Here is a 23201-nt window from a genome sequence, read left to right on the forward strand (position 1 = left end):
GAAAAAAAACAAGAGAGAGAGAGGAAAGGAGAAAAGGAGTACAGGAGAGTGGAGCCTCTGATGGATCCATTGAGGTGAGCATGGAGTTTCACCTTTGGCATTGACATCCACCACTCCATCTTTTCTTCTTCCTCAACACTGAAACTGAAACTGCAAGTGCTTCGTTGGGTGTTGGGTAAGAGTAAGAGTACACTCTGGTTGGTTCAGAAGAGACTGGCCAATGGCCATTCACTGAACTCATCCAAGGGCGTGTATCAGACAAAAAAAAAAAAAAAACAGCACTCAAACATGTTGAGGATTTAGGGTTCATGCCACGATCATTGTGATAAGATCCCAATCAATGTTATACTTGCTGTTAATTTTGAATATTCAACTATTATTTCCTATCTTTGAAATACTTAGTGTTGGTATTTGTATTTGTACGTTCAAAAAATTAAAAAATAAGGTAAAAAATAAGTTTTAATCAATTTTAAATTTATAATTTTTTTAAGAATAAACTATTATTTTTATCTACAAAAGTTGAAAATACCGTCATATCTATTTATAGAAAACAGAAATTATCATTTGTATTCATAAAAAATAAATTTTTGTAGACAAAATTATCTAAACCCTCGAAAATTAAATAAAATTCTCTATACCATTCTCTCCACTACTACAACCATCATCTCCCTCTTCTCTATCTCAACGTTCTCAGCGACTCCAATCCTAACATTGATCTCATCGCCGCTCAGTATCACCGCCTTACCCTCCCCCTCAACCGCCACCTTAACCTCTTCGCCACACACTCTCTCATCGGTGTCGGTAGCAACTCAACAACACCAGCACCATCATCTCCAGTATAATCATCTAACGCAAAGAAATCCTAGATCTAAGGATGCCGCAGAGCGTCATGGCGGTCGATACCAGTAGGTTGCTCGTTAGGACCTCGAGAACAATGGCGAGGACGACTCCCCCGCCGCCAAGAAGTCCAAATCGGAGAAGTTCCCTCTCAACAGCTGCGAATTCGCCACGGCCGTCGCTGTATTCTTCCTTTTCGCCACTGGCCTTTTCTGCATCTACCTCACCGCCTTCGAATTTGGCCGCATCAAGCTCCCACGCACTCTCTCCGATCTTCTCCTCCTCAAGTAAATAAAGATCCCTCTTTTCATTATTATGTTATCATCTTCATAGATTTATCTAAATCAAATTAGTATTAGATGAACGTAACATTAGTGATTTAGACAGGTGGGAGAAATCATCTTTTTTTTTGTATGGAAAAAAAAAAGAAAATTTTCGAATTTGTTGTATTGTTTTCAGCGTAAAGGTGTGTTTGAATTTTTTTTATGTAGTTTATTGTGCTTGTTTTTTTGTATACAAAGAGAATCTTTCAGCATATGGCGAAGAAGTGAAAGAAGAAGAAGAAGGAGGAAGGAAGGGTAGGGATGGCGATGGCAGTGATAGTGATGGTAATGGAGGCAGTGATGGTGATAGTTGGAGAAGAGAGTGGTGGTAGAATTTGGAATTTGAGTAGCTAAGAATATTGAGAGAGAGAGAGAGAGATAAGGGAGAAATGATGGTAATAGTGGTGAAAAAAAGAATAGTTTAAGAATTTTATTTAATTTTTTAGGGTTTGAATAATTTTGTTCGTAGAAATCTATTTTTTATAAGTATAAATAGTAATTTTTGTCTTTTATGAATAGATATATCATCATTTTTAACTTCTGTGAGTAGAAATAATAATTTACTCTTGTTTTAATATGTGAATTGGTGAATTATCTTATTCGAAGATAATAATTTAAAAATATTAAATAATAATTTAATTAAATATATTAAATTATTTAATAATATTTAATTATTAATTTTACAAAAAAAATTAGGCATAAGACTTCACCATGTAAATAGTAATATTTTAATTCAAAAGTAACTAAATTTTTATTTTTTATTGATACTGGTTAATTTTCTTTTTTTTTCCCAATTAAATTCAATTTAAAAAAGTATTTTGAAAAAATGGTGCTAATCATATACATATACTTCTAGTTTTGAGAAGTTAAGGCTCCTTTTGAAAATATTTATAAAAATATTTTTTTGAAAATTAAAAATTCAATACAATTTTATATTAATAAATTTTATATTTATTATATTTAGATCTATTAAAAATATTTTAAATACTAAAAATAATTTCTTCAAACATAATTTTTGTAGTTTATGCTTATTAACAACTAATTTTAATAAATTATTTTAAAAAATTAAAATTTTTTCGTACCGAATCAAACCTAAAAAGATAGACTCTACTCATAACATTTTATATATATATCCTAATTTCTATCCTAATTTCTAACTATAAAACTTTAATATAATGAAAAATTATTTATATTTAGTTTTTTACCCATAAAAATAGTTTTGATGTCACAAAAATACATAAGTATTAATTTTATTCATGTATAGTTTTATTAATATTTTAAAATTTTATAAATAATAATAATAACTTTTTATCTTTTATGAGTACAAAATTAATTTCTTTTATCAATGGATATATTTGTTAATATTTTAAATTTTTATAAATAGAAATAATAATTTATTATATATATATTTTTGGTCTCGTTATATATTTAAATATTTTTATCAACCAAGTCCTATTAAGTTGACACAAACCTAATAAAAATCACTCACACATCCTGTGCATGAATCACACAATTCTTCTTCTTCATGTTCTTTTTTTTTTCTTTGCGTGTTTTATCCTCATTATCGTCTTGTTGTTGCCATATTCTTTTCTTATTTTTTTTTCTCCTCTTCCTCCTCCTAGTGGTTATTGCAACATTTTTTATTTTTTGTTTGATTTTTTTTTCTTTTTTGTTCTTATTAGGAGGGTGAAATCAGAGAAAGGAAAGGAAAAGAACTTTTGAGTTGTGCAAAATTTATTTAAAAAATAGTACCGAAATTTTTTAACCGTTTGACACCGGAATTTTTTAATCGTGATACTGATTCTTGCTAGAAGGATAAAATAAGAAGAATTATGAAAATTTTTGAAAGAAGAAGATGATGATAAAGACGATTAAAAGGAGTTTTAAATTATACATAATTTATTAAAAAAATAGCACCAATTAATTTATTCACTTACTTTGGCTAACATTAGATATAGAAATTATTATAAAATTGTGTGTATTGTCTTTGTTGTATGTTCAACATGATACAGTATAACTGTGAAAGTCATTGGCCGACTATAGGATATACATTTCCTAAAAGGAGGATCACATATTCATCCTTATTGAACTATATATCATGTTATCAACCATATAGACAAGAAGTATTAAAGAATTACCCAATAAAATGAAATTGATGTTAGCTGACAATTTAAATGGGTTAAAATCAACATATGGCTAAATTGTGTGCTAATTTGAAAATGTATGTTATTTGAAATAAGATAGTGGCTTGGGAGTGCCAATATATGCTTTAATTCGGTTATTGAAGCTCTTAAGGTTCCTAACAATTGTTCTAATGGAATCTTATTCTTATTTGCAGTATGTAAGCATGCAAACTCATTGTCCCAAAATTTGGAACCTATCAGTGAGGGACTAGGTGTCTTACAATTTAAGACCGGTTTGATATGTCATTAAGGTATATAGTTATTATCTAATTTTCTATTTGGAATGCAAATTTTACTTAATATACTTGTGTTGCGCATCGTAGTGTGTATGGACATGGTTTCTCAAAGCCTGTCTCATCCTTTTGTATTTCAGGACTGGATGCATCTTTGATTTCAGTTTATTGCATAAAATTTCCTGTTGTCAACTATTTCCTATGGCAATTGCTGCTGCCGCTTAATGAAATACTATCATGATCATTTTACTCAAAATTTTTCTTCAATCTGTAATTCTTTTTAAAAATTGAAAGTGAGATTTACAGCTAAAACTACCAGAGGAATCAAGAGACAATATCCTATTGTCAGTGGTTAGAAGACAGAAAAATCATCAAGGATACCTAAGAGAGCCAAAGGTTGAAAGGATTCCCTATCATTAAGGTTACGAAAGAAATGGAAGTCCCAAGAGAAAGACGAACCCAGGATTGAATCCGCAATGATAAAGACAAGGAAAGGCTAGGTTTAAAGAGGTATCTCCTATCAAATGATCAGCTCAAAACCCACAAAAATTATGATAATACTACAACATAGAATAGCTAGACAATTCCCAACTAGACACAACACTTTAAACATAAAAATGATAAGAAAGGGAGACAGTATGATACCACCATAAATTATCATCGAATTATAGCTAGACTTAACATACATCATTCCCTTTTTAGCTCCACCGATATAGGAGTGGACAGATCGTTCTAAAATAGTTGCCAAATAATATGCCAGGCATTTCTCAAAAAAAATTAACCACTCTAGTGCATAAGTACTGTTGGTATTATCTGCTCCACCAAGAGCGCACACATGAAACATCTTTGTCATGTATGGATGAACTTAGTAAAACGGGTTTTGAACCCAATCAGATGTTGAGATCAATCAGTTTCATAAGTAATATATAGTAAGCTTTGAAAATTAAGCCTTTGCAAAATTTAGAGAGCTTAGTAGATAGCTGTTTACAGAGTTACTTTCATACACAGTAAATTTTCATGTAATGGTAAAGCTCATCTTACTAAATAAATACTTAAGCTATTTGGCGACACAGGCACATATAAACACCAAGTTTGCTAACTAAGCCCTAAACTCACATGGGACATCCTCCTGCATACCTATAGTTGAGAGACAAATACTAAGCATTTTATCCCCAAAAAAAAAAATAATTGACATACCATAAAACATCAGCCCTCAATAAAGCATCCTGCAACTCAGATGAAACAGAAACATTGGCAATAGACTGTAGAGCAGCATCAACAGCTCCTGGTAGAAGCTCAAACTCAGTGCCGTGCACAATGTCTGGAACTAGCCCAGAAAACTCGAGTATTTCAGATCCGGCAGCCTCAAATTGACTAAGAACTGAAAATGTTCGCATGATGTTTGTGGTTCATTTCCAGGAGTAGATGGTTGAACAACATACATGCAACGGGAAAGAAGAGTTGCAAGAAGTTGCACTCCTCCATCTCTCACCAGCTCTTCTCCATTCAATGAAGATGCACATCTGGCCACAATAAAAGTCAACGAGCAGCATGAGCTAGAATGGAATTTTACGCCAGGCAAACAAGCTCTGATGCTGCAACAAGGAGAGGTGCTCCATCTGAAAGAAAGAAAATTCTTATCATCCTTGTCCACAGTAACAGCACTTAACAACATGGGATAGCCAGCATATTTGAATAGCTCCAATATGTCTCTATATCTTCTGTATAAAATGCATTGTCCCCTTCAGCAAAAGAAGCAATCTCCAAGGCTGAGGACCTTGCAATCCTTACGTGGTAGCCTAAGATACAGTTCGCAAAAGGTAAATATTCAGTGAATTAGGATATAAAAACCTACTGTTGCAAGCAAATGATATTATATCACATAAATTCCCCCAAGAAGCAAAAAGAAATTTTAACATACATCATGATTTTGCCACCCCAAATCTGTGCATGCATATAACAGCCTGTCTATAGCTGGCTTGCAAAAGGAGAAAAGAACAAAACAGTTTATGCATCTACAAAACTCTCCCAATCTGGGTGACAAGGGGCTATCACACCATTTCTCATTTCTCACACTAAAGAAAGTACATGGACTTGTTTGCATGATATACTTACATATCAAAAATTAAGAAGTTAAGACAACAAAACATGTCCCCATGGGCATTTGAAGACTTCAAAATAACAAGCAGTTAACTTCAACACGAGGATAGTTGTGCTGAATATCACGCTATCCTAGTAACTTCTATTGATATATGAATCCAAATAAGCTTGTAACATGCAAACTATGTTTACCTGGAGGCGTTCATAAGCCTTCTGTATAGCAAGAAACTTCTCCCTTCCTTCAGGGTTTTTGACAGGATGATATTTCATAGCAAGTTTTCGATATCGTCGCTTTAACTTTTCCTCGTCGATATTTTCAATTTGCTTTGATTAGCTAGATGTTTCATCTGATACCTCCGAATAGTGCTTTTTATTTACATCATCACTGGATACATCATCCAAGGATATTTCAAGGATCTTGCAAGCTGCTCAACAATAGGCCAATTTGGAAAGCGGATTTCATCACACAGATTCCTCTAGTAATAATGATGACACCACATTTCATCTCTAAGTTCAGGGTATTTAACTGGAGGCATTGGGGCATAGTCATACAAAACATGGCAATACTGTGACAATTTCTGTGGAAAATCACCAAGGTGTTGCAAAACCTGATAAATACAGTGAACAGGGATAAACCGAACCGCATGAACAATACCGGAAAGGTAGTTTGGGAAGTACACTTGTATTCTATAAAAAACCATACACATCAGACCTTAATTTGCAATACCTGACGTATTAAATTTTCTGCCCTCATTTTATGAGTCCATATTATCTCAGGAGTGTCAGAATCTGATACCATTGCAGCAGCAAATGCTGCTGGACCACTGCGCTTCAATACATACAACAAAGATTCAGGAAGAAGTCCACCAAGAACACTGCGTTTTGCCAAAGGCAATGAAGCTGAAACCGCAGCCTCTTCGCCACCATGAAATCCTTGGTGGACAAGGGTGACGGTAAAGAGTTGCCCAATTGAAAGTAGATTAGATCCTGGATAGGCCAGTGCAAAATAAAATGCACTGGTGCTGTATAGACGTATCATGGCCTTGGGATCCCTGGTAACAATAGCCTTCAACAATGCAGCAGCTGCCTCAACAATACTTGGTTCCCCAGAGAGAATGGCCTGAATTCATAAAACAACCCACCCCCCAACACACACAACAAAAGAGGGAAAACAATGAAAAGAAAAATAAAAAATAGATTTAAATATTATAAGCAAAGCTTGAGAGCTACGAAGACGAGACCATATAAGCGAACAAGCAGCTATGAGCGAAGCGAATAGCAGCGCAGCCGAGAGAGTGGTGAATTATTGGAAGGGTAGAAAATACTAAAAATCAACTGAAACCATACCTATCACATAGTAAACAACAGACAACTTGAACTAAATATGATAAGGTTAACAAGCAAGGAGACAATTCCTATAATCTTTGAAAAAGAAATTTTATTAAAGTAGTAGTATATCACAGAACAAACATATTTTCATACATGGCCAAATAATAAGGAGAAACCTTTGAAGTACCTGTGCAATGTGAGGAAGGCAACATGGACTTGACAAGATTCGTTTTACTCCAGGAGTTGGAGTAACAATTTCTCCAGCATCATCTAAATGAACATGCCAATTTTCAGAAGAATATAACAGGCACAGAAACTTGAGGCTAAAAAAATAATTTTGCGGCAAAGAGAATAGTTGGGTAAATTTTTGCAAATGTAAGCAAATTAAATATAGAATTGTAATTGGTAAATAAGTTATTATAGGAGATTGAAGATAGTGGCACCTAAACATATGTTGCTTTTCTCATTAGATTTTTTGTACCAAAAATAAATAAATTCAAGTCATCAAGAATAATAAGGTTTCAGGCCATGAAAGATTAATAGCAAAAAAAAAAAGCCAATTCACGCCACATATCAGACAAGAAATAATAAAGAATTCGAGATAGAGAAAATATTTACAGAACAATTGATGTTTGTATGAATATCTTCCACCAAAGATGATGACTCTACCTGAGGTGGGGTAAGGACAGGAACTCTAAGGGCAAGTGCCCAGCGAAGCTCACGAATATCACGCAACTTCTTCCAATCTAGCATCCCAGAGGCCCAACACCTTGTTGTCCAATCAATAGCCTTCTTGGACCATAACCTTCTAATAGCATCTTTTTTCCACAGGTCCAATTTGAGCACCTTCTTTGTCAATATACATCCATTCCTTGAGTGGCTCCATAAAAGCCGTAGCTGCAATCAAATTTGATTGCAAAGGAATAGCTGTCCTCTCCAAAGCTTCATGGACCACTGTAAGAAGATTGACAGCTAATACACAGGCTCCAACTAGAACATAAGCCTCTGCATTAGCTAAATCCTTCATCAAAGCCTGAAATTGAGTTGAATTTAACTTTGAGTAGAGCTTGTAAAGTGAAATCACCAAAAGGAAAGAGAAAACAAGAAAGAATAAGTAGATTAAATTTACAAAGACCTTCAAAAGAAAAAGAGGTCTGTGTCTCAGAGATCTGTCATCTGTCCTATCCAGGAGAACAGTAATGTGAGCTGTGCCTGAAAAATAACCAACAGTCTTGTAGTGCTGCTCATATACAATTGCCATTGCCCTTGCACTTGTAGTCCTCTCCCAATGCGACATTTCCTCTGCTGAAGTAAGCGTCGTTTTCTTCTCCCGGTTGATGACTCCTCTTGATTTGATTCTTCACGTTGAACTCCATCAGAGCATGTATGCAAATAAGCAACAAGTCCGGGAGGCAGAATTCAAGACAATAGCTCCAAAGCGGGTTGATAGGAATCCGCCCAAAGAGCAACAAGTTGTCGACTAACTTCACAGCGTTCACCGGCAGGAAGGAAAAAGGAGTGCAATAAATGCCTCAACAAAGCAGCATCACGCACAGAAGCCTCTCGCATGGACTCCACAGCAATAGCATCTTCTTCAGCAATTGATCGCATAATAACAGCTACTGTCTCTCTAACACTTTCGGTAAGATGACCAAATAGTGCAAACAAACGACGCTTTAACCCAGCAACTTGGCGCAACACCTAAACAAAAACATTATATTGAGTAGTTTCCCCATGTGGATCACAAATCATATCACAAATCATAGCCTCGAGCACTTCAACCACAGCCATTGACAGCAAAGGTGATACTGACGTAGGCTTCAATCTGTTGACAAGAATAATGACATAACTCTAATTAGCAAACAATACGGACTTCGTATGCATAATTGTTGCGTGCCACTCTCCTTTAGAATCCATCACATTAGCATCACCAGGCCCACCACAATGACTGCTGCAACAAGCCCGGCAGCCTCAGAAGCAACACCCTCTGAACCATTTCTAAGTAAACCCATTATCCTTCCAACTGCTGCTGGAAAAGACATCACGTGTGATGCGGCACTTCTTGATGCAAGTAGTCGATGTAAACAAGCAATAAAACCCATCACAGTTGCAGCAGCTTTTGGTGACGGGGTGGCAAAGGAGGAGATTCTGGAGGAAGATTTGGAGCTGCAGGAAGCATAGTAATCAAGGCCAAGGTAACCTCACTAAAAGGTATACATGCATTGAACTCCCTTATTCTTCCCCATAGTTTAGCTCTTGATCCAGGAATGGAACCACCTTCAGCAACAGCATCCTTGGCAGCTGCTGTTAAATGTTTCAAAATTCAAATGCTTTGAAGCACTTTCAGCATCAGCAACTGACTTTTGCTGACCATATTGCAAATAAACACTTCCACAGGGAGGATCAATCCGATGACCAGGCATTGTCAGCCTTGGCAATACAAGTATGGGACATTGACCCTGCACAAAACATCACCAAAACTCAAAGATGCACTTAGACAATGCAGGATTTCTTTATTTTGGAAAATAAAAATATACCATATAACCATTTGCCTCAGTATGGTAAAATGTTTAAAATTGATATCAAGATTCTACGCAATTAAACTAGCAAATGAACTGCCATACTTTACTTCCATCTATACATGCCATAGTCGAAATTCTTAACCAAGATGAGTTACATCTACCTACTTCAGTTTGAATTGCATCACAAACAGCCTACAATTAGTACCATACAAATGAGAAATTTCAGAGCATAAAATTTCATAATTGCAATAGCATAACATTGCATACATGGATAGGGCATCCATCACTGAATTCAACTGCAAACATCTGGGGCTCTTCAGCAAACCGAACAAGGGAGCTTACTGAAGACAAAGGACAAACAGTAACAGCCTGCACACATGTAGTGAAAATTCCCAATATATGATATAAGCTCTCCAAGTAAAAATCATCTTACATGGAGATAGAAATGTACTGATATAAAGCAGGTTCAGTCCGATATGCATAAAGACTACATAAAACTATTGACATACACAAAATTGTACATTAATTGAAGTTGTATAAAACTTCCATTCTTCCTTAAATCCTATTTTGCCCTGGATAAACAAAGAATGATGCTGCTTGCTACATGACAACTTAAATATATAGGCCCTTAACAATACACAAAATAGGTGGTCAACAAATCTGCATGTACTTCAAATTATAAAAAGCTGATAATGTGTGTGTTGTTCTAGATATATCAGAACTAAATTCCAGAAACTAGTTGTGCAACTCGATGCATACATTCTTATGTTAGACGATGATAGATTTCCCAAAGCATTTACACATATTTTTCTATATTACTAGTTGTCTTCACTTACTTCGTAATTCTCAGGACGCCTTTCCACGAGTGACACCTTTGTAAGAATGAACTGTCAAGATACAACATCACCATGTTCACCAAGTCCTCCTTTTGGACCAACTCCTAAGCTCAATCCTGGAACATTCAGAGTTCCCTGGGCAACAGAATGCAACCTTACAGACCAACCTCCCAAGGGGGTATCTTCTGCTCCAACTGCCTCTTTTGCTGCATTACATTTATAAGCTTTAAGGTTGAAAAAAAAAAACAAAAGAAACTCACTACAAGCAATAAATAATTCAAATGTGGAAGGAAGATTAATGATGTTATAATTAAGATGTCCCGCAACTAGGACAACCCAACAGTGGATTTCTGCAACAAAAATTACTCTGTTATTACTGCTGATGTTAATTTGTGAGACAAGACAATACATAAACCATCGCATTATTTCAATATCAAATGGTAACATGAATTAAGATGCCAATATCTAGGAGAACAGTTGTTTATGCTTAAAGAACATCATCATACCAAGTTCGAGATAATAGCTGAATTAGTGCACGCAGAGGCAGCTTGGAAAGCTTTAGATAAGCCATTAGGGCTTATCAAATATATAAATTCCGTTTTGCACAAATGCATCATGTAATGCAAATAGAAAATAAGGGTAGGATTCTTCAATATTTCTCGCCAAAGTTTTAGCTTCTTGAAACACCGCAACATTTGCCTGTTTGAAAAAAAATTATATAAAAAAATAAAATAATACTTAGTATATAATTTAAAAAAATATAACAATATTTAGATAATATTTATTTTTGTGAAAATATCAAAATACTATAATTAAATTAAATTTAAAGTATAAATATAAAAAAAATAATTTACCCTCATGTCAAGGTGAGCAATACAGTTCCTTACAAATCGAAGAAACACAAGAGTAACAGTACCACAATTTCTATAGTTTCCACTGTTCAATCTTTGCATCATCACCGGATCGTTCACTCGGTTCACTCCATTGAGCCAATTTACCTTATATACCCCCCAGTTTTGAAGCAGCCCTTCAATTATTGATGACAGCTGTTGAGCGTAGGCGATACCTCTTAAATGCTCATTTAAATATTGGTTTGCAATAAGAAAATAATATAATTTATGTTGAAAATCTAAGAAAATCGGATGACAAAAAATCATATTCCATGATTCACACCTGAAATAATAATAATAATAAATGTTAGCTATAAAATATAAACAAAATTCAAATAAAAATCATATACTACCTAAAAGAATAAATTAACTTACGTTGATACAAAGTCTAAAAACAGATCGATTTCCTTTGGAGATTGATCGAGATTCTGTAATAAAACTTCACGTAGAGCCTCCATCTCATCAGTAAAAAATTGATCTTGGAAACCATCAGGAAGATGATTTCCCTCAACTCCACTCACAAAAGCTCTATCCCCACTTATTACCAAACTATAATCTTTTATGTTCCCATGATACATATTATTCCCTTCATATAATATTGCGAGAGCTTGTAAAAATTGCTTTAGATAAAGCTTGAATTTGTCCCAATCCTCGACCCAGACATCAGCTAAGTCATTGTCATAATGCTGGTAAATAAAAACCCATGTCTCCCCCTCGCAAAAATAAACAAGCCCTTGTAAAAAATGTTGGGATGAGAGTCTCAAAGAATTATCAAAACACCGTATCTGTCTCTGAACTTCTTCTATGTGATTATTTGATACTTCTAAAACTTTAACTTTTCTTCTAGTAGTGCCCAATATTGCATCTGAAATAATGATGCGACCCTCTTCTACTCTTTTAACTTCATCCTTGTTAGTATACAATTGATGGTTTTCCATTGATACTAATAATCCTAGTTGAAGCAAGTGCAGCCGTTAGTAACAAACTCATACCAGTGATTATTTTCAGCAGCAAAAATACTAGTTCAGTGATATTTTCAACAACAAAATCAAAATGTAGTCATGTATTATACAGCAACAAAACTGAGAAAGAAAGAACAGGGGAATTTGTTGGAACTCACCAAATCGGGGACCAACTTTTAGTTGCGTGAAGGAAGCTGATGGTGAGACTCGGAGCAAGGAGACGACAAAGACGACCAGCCCCAGAACCTACTGCTTCTGTCGCCAGCGACTATGAGCAAACGGAGGGTGGTGACAAGACAGAGAGTGACAACGACGATCAATCCGAGGACCTACAAAATCAAGCATTCAATCCTGAAGATGGAGAACTTTAATTTAATTACTGCTTCATATTACTGTTGTTGCTTTTAATGTTAGACAGCAGTCCAAATAGCTTAACAGTTGGGAAAAAAAAAGGAGAATGCTTAACAATTGAGAAAAAAAAGGAGAATACTAAATATTTGTTTTGAACTTTGCACAAAAAAAGCTTAATAATTGAACTATGCCTTGATATCCTTTTGGGTTTAGCAACTGGGTGTTATGCCCAAAAAATATAAATATAAAATATTGACTATGGTCAAAGAAAGATAACTTACACCACTATCTAGGTATACCATTTCAAAGTTGATTTATTATACTAATCAAATTTAAATCAAGTTATTAAGAAGTAGGTTTTAATCAGAGTTGTATATCATACTTCATGACATTTCAATAGGTAATAGCCAAAAAGGTAACAATAAAGCACCCCACATAACAAGAAGAGACTTGGATTTAAAGGGTATGATTTATGCTAACTGTTTCCTTTGCCATATGAATAACTATTACATGCCATTCAAAGATTTATTTATTCTGACAACCATCCCAGCATAAATACTCAAAGCAAACCCATTAACCAACTTGTTAATTTGTTATTATATAATGTACATAACATAGCAAGCCATTGATTAATTAAGTAAACTAAGCAGATTATTGATAACATAATTCATGTTATTAAGCACATGTTACACATATGAAATTACCCATATCTATATATCTCACTGTTTGACACACTACAATGTTGTTTGTTGATAGCAACAGTTTCAAAGATAGAGATTGCCATTGCTCTAGAGTACTTCTAATTGGAAGAGAGACAAAAAATAATTAAAATAAACAAACAAAGCAATAATTATTATAATAAAAGCTGAAACCCTAAGCATGAACTACTACTGCTTTAGGGTATTGAATCCAATGAGATAGTGATGGTTCCTTACACATTTTATTTTAATTATAAATAAATAAATAAATAAATTAAATTAACCTGAATCAGAGAGTGGTGGATCTAAGTCTCAGTCTCACGGAAAAAAACTTGAGATTATCATTTATTTTTAATTAAAAAAAATAGATGATGAAAACTACAATTCAAAGGAAGCTAAGTAATTGGAATTTGAAACAGAGAGAAATAGACACAAGTTCAGAGAAAACACTGCTCAATTTTGCTGTTAGTTAAATGGCTACATATATATATATATCAAAGTGAAGTTAATAAGAAATTAGGGAAACGCGGTTCTTCTCATTACTAGAAATTACAATGACATCACAAAGAACATGTGCTCTTGCTATTTGACAGTTAAGAGGTCTCATAAACCCCCAATATAACTTGCAGATCTTTAACACTAGCAGTATGCCCAACAAATCGAGTATTGTCAATATTCAATGTTTATAAAATGTAGCTAAACAGAGAAAAAAAATAACCAAATATTACCAGATACAAGCCTTCCGGCTCCGGGAACAAGAAGACTCCAGTCTATAGCATAGCCTTCATATTTGTGTTTATGTTTCTAAAGGGGGACCTGATTAAAAACCGCAGCAGCTCCTTGGACACCCTCTGTTTCTGACTCTGCTAGAGCATTCAGATGAGAGCTTAAGTCCCTAACCTACAAATCAACAAGTATATTATTGTCACAACAAAATGGTCAATTTTATTTACTGCTATCGCAAGGCTTCAGGGCAACAGAAATTTCTGTTATAGTGTGTGCATACGCTAAGTGACAAACAGATTCCATAAATGGGCACAAGGTAACAGCGGGTCCACAGAACAAAATACTAATTTGAATAAATAACCAACAGAATTGAGATATAGTAAGTTTCAATTGTGGGTGAAAAGCTTCATGAATGAGTTCTTTTCAGTACAAAATTTCACATATACCTGAAAATTTTCAATCTCAATTTTTAAGGTGTACCGGATCACCACAAGTTAAGGAGAAAGATAAAAGAAACAACATACTAAAATGATAAATGCCAAGTATATGGACTCGGAAAATTCAAGGCATAAAGGTGATAAGGAAGAGCTAGAAAATATTTACTTAGAACACTGAAGAATGTTTATATAGAATCAAACATTGAAATAATTAGAAAATAAGTTTGAAATGATCAATACAATAACCTCGTATCTATGAATACTTGAATAGGATACTCAACTTAGGGAAGAAGAAAAGGTAAAGAAAACAAAAAGTGAATTACATATTACATATGTAAAGGAAAGAAACACCGTACAAACTGACCTTTAATCAGGATAAAGACAAATACAAAATTCTTGAAAAGGTAAACAAACAAGTATATTGTACAAGTAAAGTAGGTTTTAAGCATGAAAAATTGCTAATGCAACTACACAAGAAACACAAAAGGGACAAAGGAAACTCATTCAACGCATGTACTTAATCTGTCAAACTATAACATGGCTTTCACAATAACAAAAATTATAGTGACAATAATATACTCACACCAGCTCAATGATTTTTTTTGTTTTGGGATTAAAGAGAAAATTAGACAGCAGAGGAGGAATAAAAAGGACAACAGATTCTCTTTACAAAAATGAGCAATCAGAAGAAAGGGTCATCTAAGAAGTAAACAGCAGAGAGCGAAAATCAAAATTGAACAAGTGAACATCAGATCTAGAAAAGCAAGGACCTTTTTAAGTCTTGCAACTTCTTCAAGGGTCTGTGAATTCACAATGGCAGCCTGCACACAGCACAAAAGCAGTATATTCACAATGTTTATAATTTATTTTTTAAGCATTATATTCACAATGTTTATTACACAGTGAATGGAATGGCCCTCCAATGTGGTTGTTGCTAAGATCACTGCACAAGAAAGAAAGTTTAATTTCTAGTTCAAATAATTACACAAGAAACAGAAAGTTTAATTTCTAGTTTAACAATCTCTTGAAATTTTGGTCCCTATTGCAGTTGATCAGTATAAAATTCAGTCACACCGCACAGAAAGTGATACATTTCATTGAGAAAAGTTCAAATTCTAGAATATGCAATGAGCATAGCATCAAAACTAGTCATTACCTTAACTTTATCAAGAGTATCCAACGGTCCAGCAACACCAGACACAGTTCTGCATTCTGCAATATCAAAAACAATCTTATTCTTGCCAATGTGATAAACTGATCAACCCAATAACCATTCGAAAATACTTTTCTTCCCCCACAATGACAAGCACAAAAAAGAAATGGTGATTTGCTAATTCACCAACCAGTGAAACACAATGTTTACCACTTCAAAGCATTTCATATTCAATAACCATCTACAGTTTAGGAGCATTATTTTCCTTTAACTATTTTCTCAATCAAATTATTGCTCGTCACTTTCAAAAGTTTCTTCCGAACCCTAAAAGTTGAAATCGGACAAAACGTCCAAATTATGTATTGCGATACAGTAAGAGGAGGAACGAACCTCTACACCGGTTTTGGCTTGGAAGTTGACAAAGGAATTCCTCTCCTGCGGAATGCAATCCCTAGCGGCGGATCTGAATGGTAAGGAAGGAAAGGGGAGACTCGTCAAAAAGGAAGGAAAGGAGAGGAAAGGAAGGAAAGGAAGCTAACCTGGATCGTCGAACAGGAAGGCGTTGACGATTTTGGCGGAGAAGACACAGAGGACGACAAGGAGAGGAAGCTGCAGGAGACGACACCGGATGAAATCGCCGCTGTAGGAGATGTCGTCGATGGAGATCGATGCCGGAGGAGATGTCACAGAGAAGGTCGTCAGTAAACGCCAGAGGATCGGAGATCGTCGCGGAGGCCAACCAGGACAACAGCGTCACGGCGTAGTTAGGGTAATGAGTATGGGTTTCTGAAATATCAAGTTATTTTAAAATATTATCGAACATGAACAATAAATATTTTATTATTTTTATTCTATCATAAATATTTTTATTTTATTTTTATATTAAAATAACTATTATTTTTAAATTTTAATAATTTATTAATTAGTTTATATCTTTTATACTATTGTATATTATAAGTATTTATTAAAAAATAATATTAATAAATATTATATAATTATAAAAAAATAAGTGAGTTTATCATTATTATTAAATAAAAATATAATTAATTTAAAAATGAGTGAGTTTATAATTAAAATTAAAATAAATTAAATAAAAGTAAACTATTTAATAGAAGATATCTATATGTATTATAATTTACATAAACTTTATTCTAAAACATAGTCTTCTGGTGGTTGTAAAAATTTTTGGTTTCCTTGAGGACAGGGGTTCGAATCCTACCTCAAGCATTTTGGAAATATTTTCTTTCAAACGATTCGGTCAGACCACCTCACTGATTTTGACCGGTTCGCACCGGTTCACACCGAATTTGACCGGTTCAATTCTTTATGCGGTTCAAATACCAGACCAGTATAGAATTCGGTTCATCGATTTTTCGGTCGAACCGGCCGGTCCGGTCCGGTTTTTACAACTATGCTTTACTCTTCTTTCTGTATATATTAGCTTAATTTATATATTTTTATTTTTAAAATTATAAATTTGATGAAATAATTTAAAAATTAAAAATAAAAATATTTAAAAACAAATATAAAAAATTTTAATATTTATTTAACTTTAGAACGTATAAAATTTATAAATTTGAATTAAATAATATATTTAAAAATTATGTATAACAAAATAAAGATAAATATTTCTAAACGTTAATTACAAATTAACTATTTATAAGCATTATTAAATTTATTTATTATTTTTTAATAGTATTTAATTTAAAATGGAGATAAAAATTTATATTCAAAATACTCGTTATTTTCATATATAATTCTAATAGATAAAAAATATTTTTTTAATTTTATATTCAATTTCTTAAATTATCTTTAATGGTATTTTTTTTATTACTTCCACTTTTTTGTTTCACTCGATCGTAATTAATTAATATTATTAGCAATTTTTAATATTGTCTATCACTTTGATATATAACTTTTCATTCTATCAACTGTTATGAGCTATTGAAATTTTGTTAAAAGAAGTATTTTTTTTGTGTCTTTTAAGACTTTAAACTATTTGTACCTTTTAGTATGTTGTTGAGCGATGTATTATATGTGATTTTTACATCAGTTTTTAATGGGATTAAATTATAAATCAAGTTATTTTGTGTGTATTTTTAAAGGTTCTAAAAGTCGGACTTGATTGACCGTTTTCGATTGGATTAATGAAAACTTAAAATACTAAAATTATATGAACTTGAAAGAGAGAAATTGAAGCTGTAAAGCTAAATATCTTTCAGTCACTCCCATAAATCAATTGTTGAATTAAGAAATTAACTAAATTAATTTGATGATGACAAACATTATTGTTAGTGGGTTAAACACCCAATTAGTTTTAATTGAACTTGGTTAAGTATTGCAAGCCAAAAAGAAAGAAAGAAGCAGCCCAATAGGATGGAGATCAAACCAGAAACACAAACGGGCTATAACTCACTTAAAGCCCAAATTGATTGAGCAAGGAATTCAAATGGACTGAACCAGGAAAGAGCCAAACCAAGCCCAATTTGATAACACTCAAGGCTGATCCCTCCATTTTGCTTTTAGTAAAGCAACGTTCACTTTTTCCTCTTCAGTCAGAACTCAGAGAGAGAAAGAGAAAGCTTATTCCCTAAGTTCTTCACAAAAAAAGCAAGAAAGAGAAGGTTAAGCAAAAAGGTTAAAATCTAGTCACCCACATCAAACTGTATCAAGAAGTCAGAAGCTGAAAGGTGATTTCATTTCCTTATACATGCATCATATCTTCTTCTCTTCAACTTCAACATTCTTCCAATCCATTTTTGGGTTACATGGAAAAGATGATCTCTGGTCTACAATGTTGTGCATCTACGGTCATAAGTGTGTCTTGGGGACTAAGTTGTGTTTCAATTGCCAAGATCTGGGTTTACCATTGAAAATATTTTGTTTTCCTGTCCTGTGGCTTTCGATCAACAAGAGAAGGTCAGAACTAAAGTTCCTAATTTGAGGATTAACTGGAAAAGGTGATATGGTGAGTTGGTGAAGCACATTGCTCTAGGATTGACATAGGAAAGAGCAACTCAGCAACATGTAATGAGATACAAAAAAATATTTTTTATCATTCAGAAGCTAAGGAGAGATAACCAGTGTTTTGAGATTTTGTTCTGAGGAGTATTTTCTGAAGAAGTTCATCAACTTGGACAGTGCTTCCTAGTCAAAGGGGCATTCCGCCAGAATGAGGAACTAAATCAGAGGCAAGCAAATCTGGTTCATCACATAGCAAAGAGGTTGTTGAAGCATCAATCTCCTTCATGTTTAACAGATTGTAATTCTCTTTTTAATGTTTATCTTTCTGTAATTTCTTAAAATAAAAGGCTGAATGAGAGAGTCATTAAAAGAGCCTAAGAGTGAAAGAAAAAGGCAGAGAGATACACAATATGAAAAGCCTAGAGTGATTTCAGATTTTTTTAGGTTGATTTTGTGTCTTGTGTCTTGTACCTGTGAGGTACCCCTTTCTTAGTTGGGTGAGCACTAAGAGTGTATAGTTAGGTATTATCATAACCAAGTCAAGTTAGATTAGAACTTGAGTGTGAAAGGATTGTGTCAATCCTATGGAATTAGTGTATGTAATACTTTAACTATAGTGGAAATTCCACCACAACGATGTAGGTTGTATTGCACAAGGCAACCGAACCAGGATACATGATGGTGTCAGCTTCTCTCTTCCCTGCTCTGTTCTGTTTTCTGATATTCATGAGACAAAATAAAATTGTCTCATAAATTTTCCACTGCCGAGTTCAAACAGATTCAGATTGAAAGTTTGTTTTAAAGGGTTATTTAATAAAAGTAAAAAGAAGGTCATAAATTCAACCCCCTCTTCTCTGAGCCTTCTACAACCTTCAATTGGTATCACAACCACAGTTGCCTATACTCTAACTGAAGGCCAGTCAAACAACAGGCCACCCTTTTTCAACGGGAAGAACTATGCCTACTAGAAAGAGAGGATGAGGATTTTCATTCAATTCATTGACTACAACATATGGAGGATTGTTGTAAGTGGTCCTAAAGTTCCAACAAAAACAAGTGTTGATGGAGTGGTGACTCCAAAAGAAGAAGCTGAATGGAATGATGATGACAAGAAGAAAATGGAACTGAATGCTAAAGCCATCAACCTTCTTCACTGTGCTATCAGCTTTGAAGAGTACCAAAAGGTGTCTAGATGCAAGACAGCCAAAGAAATCTGGGAGAAACTCCAGGTTACACACGAAGGTACTAAGCAAGTTAAAGAAACGAGGATTGATATGCTGCGAAAAGAGTACGAGATGTTTAATATGAAGGATGGAGAAAGCATTGATGAAGTGTTTGAGAAATTCTCAATCATAATTAACAACCTTGATGCTCTGGGAACAACCTATTCAGAACAAACCCTAGTGAGAAAATCCTTAGAAGCCTCACAATGGAATGAGAAACTACTGCCACTGTCCTAGTCAAGAGCAATAACGTAAGCCCTATAACCTATCATGAGCTGAAAGGAAAACCCCTTGCCTATGAAGCCACACACACAAATCCGGACTCAAAGAAAAAGGAAATAGCCCTCAAGTAAAAAATAGAAGCAAAAGAGAGTGAGTCTAGTGATGATATTTCAGATGATGAACTTATGTTTTTTGTTAGGAGACTTAAAAGGATAATGAAGAACAAAGGCAAAGATAGGGGTTCAAGCTCAAAGGATTACAAGAAGGACTTGAGCAAGGTGACTTGTCATCATTGCAAGGAGGCTAGACATTTTAAGTTCAACTATCCAAAACTCAAGAAGGATGACAAAGGGAAGAAATAAAAGAAAATAGTGCTCATGGCATCTTGGGAGGAGCTTGAGAATGACTCCAATGAGAAAGAAGATTCTGAAGGTGAAGACAAAATTTGCTTCATAACTGGTAATGATCATCTTGATGAGATAAATTATTATGACTTGTCTATAGATGATTTACATGCTATTATTGATGATCTTACACTAAATTCTTCAAAACTGTTGGATAAATACACTAAGTGTAAATCTGAAAAAGAAATATTGAAAGCTGAAAATGATTTTTTGACAGAAAAGGTGAAGGAAACTGAATGTGCTTTGGATATTATTGAAGAAAACAAATTTCTAAAATCTGAACTTGAAAAACTAAAAGGAAAGCATATTGTGGATCCTTCTCATGAACTTATTGCTGAAAATGAAAGACTAAATGAAATGATTAAGAGGTTGAATGGTGACTTAGCAAAATTTGCTCAAAGTTCTAGTAACTTGGACAAATTACTTGCAAGTCAAAAACCATTGTTTGAAAAATCTAGTTTAGGTTATGTAACTAAGGAAAATGCAGTTTTCAATGATTTCTCTATAAAATTTGTGGCATCTTCATCAAAAACTAAATCCATTTCCAACAAATCTGGTCTTGGAAATGCTCCCACACATGAGGAGGAATTTGATGAATTATGTCCATATGCAAAAAGTGATTACCCAGTTGTTAGTGATAGTTGTGTCTGTATTGATAGTGTTGATAGTTATCCTGTATTGTAAATGATGAATGAATTGGTGGTTTAGGGTTCCCTGTTAGCAACAAATGTAAAAATTTGCTTGTTGATGGAATGAAAATGTTGTTAACTATGAAAATATTATTATTTATGTTTGTGCATGAAATGAACCATAATCAGTAAAGGTGAATAAGGCAACAAAAGTGATTGGTAAACCACAAAGCATAGTGTATTAAGATAATTCCATTATTTATAAAAAAAAAACAACAAAAGACAGATAAAAGGCAGCCAAGGAACATGAAGCTGCTATAATAGTTTCCTCAAAAGCAAGACATCTCAAAAAAACCCTAAAGGATCACAATTCACCATCTAGTCATTGTCCGTTGGAAAAGACTAATTACACAAAACAGAAAACCCTAAATAGATTTATCTAAAGTCTTCAGTTCTTATTTCTTGGTCGCTTAAATCCTGGCGTTGGGATGAACTTCATCAAGTTGGCATACTTTGTTGCTGTGCTGAAGATGCACCCTGCAAGGGGTTCACTGTTGGTGAGGTTGCCAGCAGAGAAGATCTTCTTCTTGGTGACAGCTTCGAAGGCCTTTTCGTACCAGGATCCTATAAGAGAAAAAGTTGGCATTAAGGATAATTGATCCAATTAAATAATAAAGGCATGAATATATAAGTTTTCAGTTATCTTTTGAGAATCCTCTTCGTCAGAAGCAATAGGTTGAGATATCTCGATCTCCACGGATTGCTTTCCACATCAGCTTGGTCACCATCGTCTTGGGGCTGCTCAACTTGCTGCTCAGGCGCAGATGTCCTTCATCTTTCTTCTTCTTCTCAGCCGCTTCGGCAACAGTGGCAGCATCAGCATTCCTCTTCTTTTTGTAGCCTCTCTTTGTATGTCCCTTTTCACCACAGAAACTGCATGTAAAGGTCCCCAACTGCCTTTTTAGATGTACACCATCTTCGGTGTTACTCAACAGTTTTGGATCAACTTTAGGCTTCTTAGTTCCAAAACAACTCTTCTCATTCGCATCCATCCTCCTCTTCGTCTTTAGTTTTCCATGTTTTGTCTTGATTTTAGGGGCGTGTGGCCTGTTACAATCCTCTGCTTGCTCCCATAGTGGTTGTCCGGGAATTGGATTAATGTGGTGATTATAAGTTTTCCTGTATGATGCCATGGTTAACCATCTATGACAGAAGTCCTCTGGCTGCTTATTCACACGAGAGAGGGAAGCACAAGCGTGCACACACGGAAGTAATTGTTATGCATAAAGACAAGTGTTATACACAAGCAACTTACCCGTAAGCATCCAAAATTGGCAGGTACACAATCTTTTTCCTATGTCCATAACATGGTTAGCTGGATGTCCTTGCACCTCAAATTTTTCATATCCGTTATCCCTGGTCCAAATAGGCTTTCAATTCTTAGACTCTTTCCTAACTTTTTCCAGCCTGCTCTTTATAACCAGTGTGAGCTTCCCAGTGTGATGCTTCAGTTTTACCTTGTTCTTCGCTATGGTGTGCATAACAAACATTCTTACCTCCTCCAGCAATGTTATGATGGGTTTGGCTCTTGCATTCTTGATCTTAGCATTGAACACCTCGCATTCGTTGTTACATATGCTATTCAACTTCGGCTTATGGCTAAATAAGCTTATGGTCCAAGCATCCATCGGCCACTTCTCTAAATATACCCAAGCATCCGCATATAATCTTTTGATCTTGTCCATTCCATCCTTGAACACTTGGTAAGTTGTTGCCCTTACACATTCCCACAAAAGCCCACGTAGCTGTAAGTCCTTCCAATTCTTGTTGAAATTTTTTCATAAATGCTAGACGCAGAAACGGTGATGCACGTCAGGCATCACCTCTTTCACTGCTGATATCAGTCCCTGCTAGTTTCATGAAACATTATACATATATAACTACAAAAGTAATGTGCACATATACGTCCCTGGCTTTATAGTCGTGACCCATAAAAGTCCCTGACATTTAATAAATATCCCTATAATGGTCCCCTAAACTTCATAAGTATATAATAAGTTTATTGGACACCCTAATTAATCAGATAACCAATTCCTATTTGTCACATCTAGCAGCAATCTTTGTATAACAGCATAATTACAAGTTCTCCATATAAGCATATAACCATTATTATCCAATA

At 34.4% G+C, this 23201-nt stretch overlaps 2 protein-coding genes and 1 pseudogene across 26 annotated transcripts; all 3 read right to left on the reverse strand.

The window, feature by feature from the left end:
- LOC112702591 (N6-mAMP deaminase-like) overlaps positions 1–383 on the reverse strand; it is an 8744-nt pseudogene extending 8361 nt beyond the window's left edge.
- Positions 384–4473: 4090 nt separating this feature from the next.
- Positions 4474–16401, reverse strand: LOC112702570 (dnaJ homolog subfamily C GRV2). 25 transcript variants are annotated; one of them, XM_072203594.1, is made up of 19 exons: positions 16120–16393; positions 15971–16043; positions 15584–15639; positions 15329–15370; positions 15198–15248; positions 13993–14164; positions 12374–12544; positions 11629–12205; positions 11218–11536; positions 10870–11062; positions 10364–10569; positions 9795–9896; positions 8141–9464; positions 7675–8038; positions 7193–7275; positions 6918–7023; positions 6389–6796; positions 5869–6284; positions 4474–5375 (listed from the first exon to the last, which is right to left on the reverse strand). In XM_072203594.1, exons 16-18 carry the CDS (start codon positions 6918–6920, stop codon positions 6153–6155), a joined length of 543 nt encoding a protein of 180 aa, XP_072059695.1. In that variant the 5' UTR covers positions 6921–7023; positions 7193–7275; positions 7675–8038; positions 8141–9464; positions 9795–9896; positions 10364–10569; positions 10870–11062; positions 11218–11536; positions 11629–12205; positions 12374–12544; positions 13993–14164; positions 15198–15248; positions 15329–15370; positions 15584–15639; positions 15971–16043; positions 16120–16393; the 3' UTR covers positions 4474–5375; positions 5869–6152. The 25 variants fall into 24 exon arrangements, with proteins under 25 accessions (XP_072059695.1, XP_072059745.1, XP_072059729.1 ...); XM_072203644.1 differs by having other exon boundaries at positions 6404–6796; positions 15327–15370; XM_072203628.1 differs by lacking the exon at positions 15329–15370 and having other exon boundaries at positions 6404–6796; positions 16120–16401.
- On the reverse strand, positions 4774–4973 carry LOC140175334 (dnaJ homolog subfamily C GRV2-like; the record flags this gene model as incomplete). Its single annotated transcript, XM_072203138.1, is given in 1 exon segment — positions 4774–4973. A coding segment is annotated over 1 exon segment (200 nt), but the record flags the coding sequence as incomplete, so codon positions are not given.
- Positions 16402–23201: the final 6800 nt, after the last annotated feature.

The sequence above is a fragment of the Arachis hypogaea genome, chromosome 1, assembly GCF_003086295.3.
Source record: "Arachis hypogaea cultivar Tifrunner chromosome 1, arahy.Tifrunner.gnm2.J5K5, whole genome shotgun sequence".
Lineage (NCBI taxonomy): Eukaryota > Viridiplantae > Streptophyta > Magnoliopsida > Fabales > Fabaceae > Arachis > Arachis hypogaea.

Coding starts and splice junctions, on each gene's coding strand:
- LOC112702570 (XM_025753675.3), bottom strand. CDS start 12,191: ATGGAAAACCATCAATTGTATACTAACAAGGATGAAGTTAAAAGAGTA. Junction 11,537..11,628: donor TTTTTAGACTTTGTATCAAC/GTAAGTTAATTT, acceptor TTATTATTTCAG/GTGTGAATCATGGAATATGA. Junction 11,063..11,217: donor TTGCTCACCTTGACATGAGG/GTAAATTATTTT, acceptor TTTTTCAAACAG/GCAAATGTTGCGGTGTTTCA.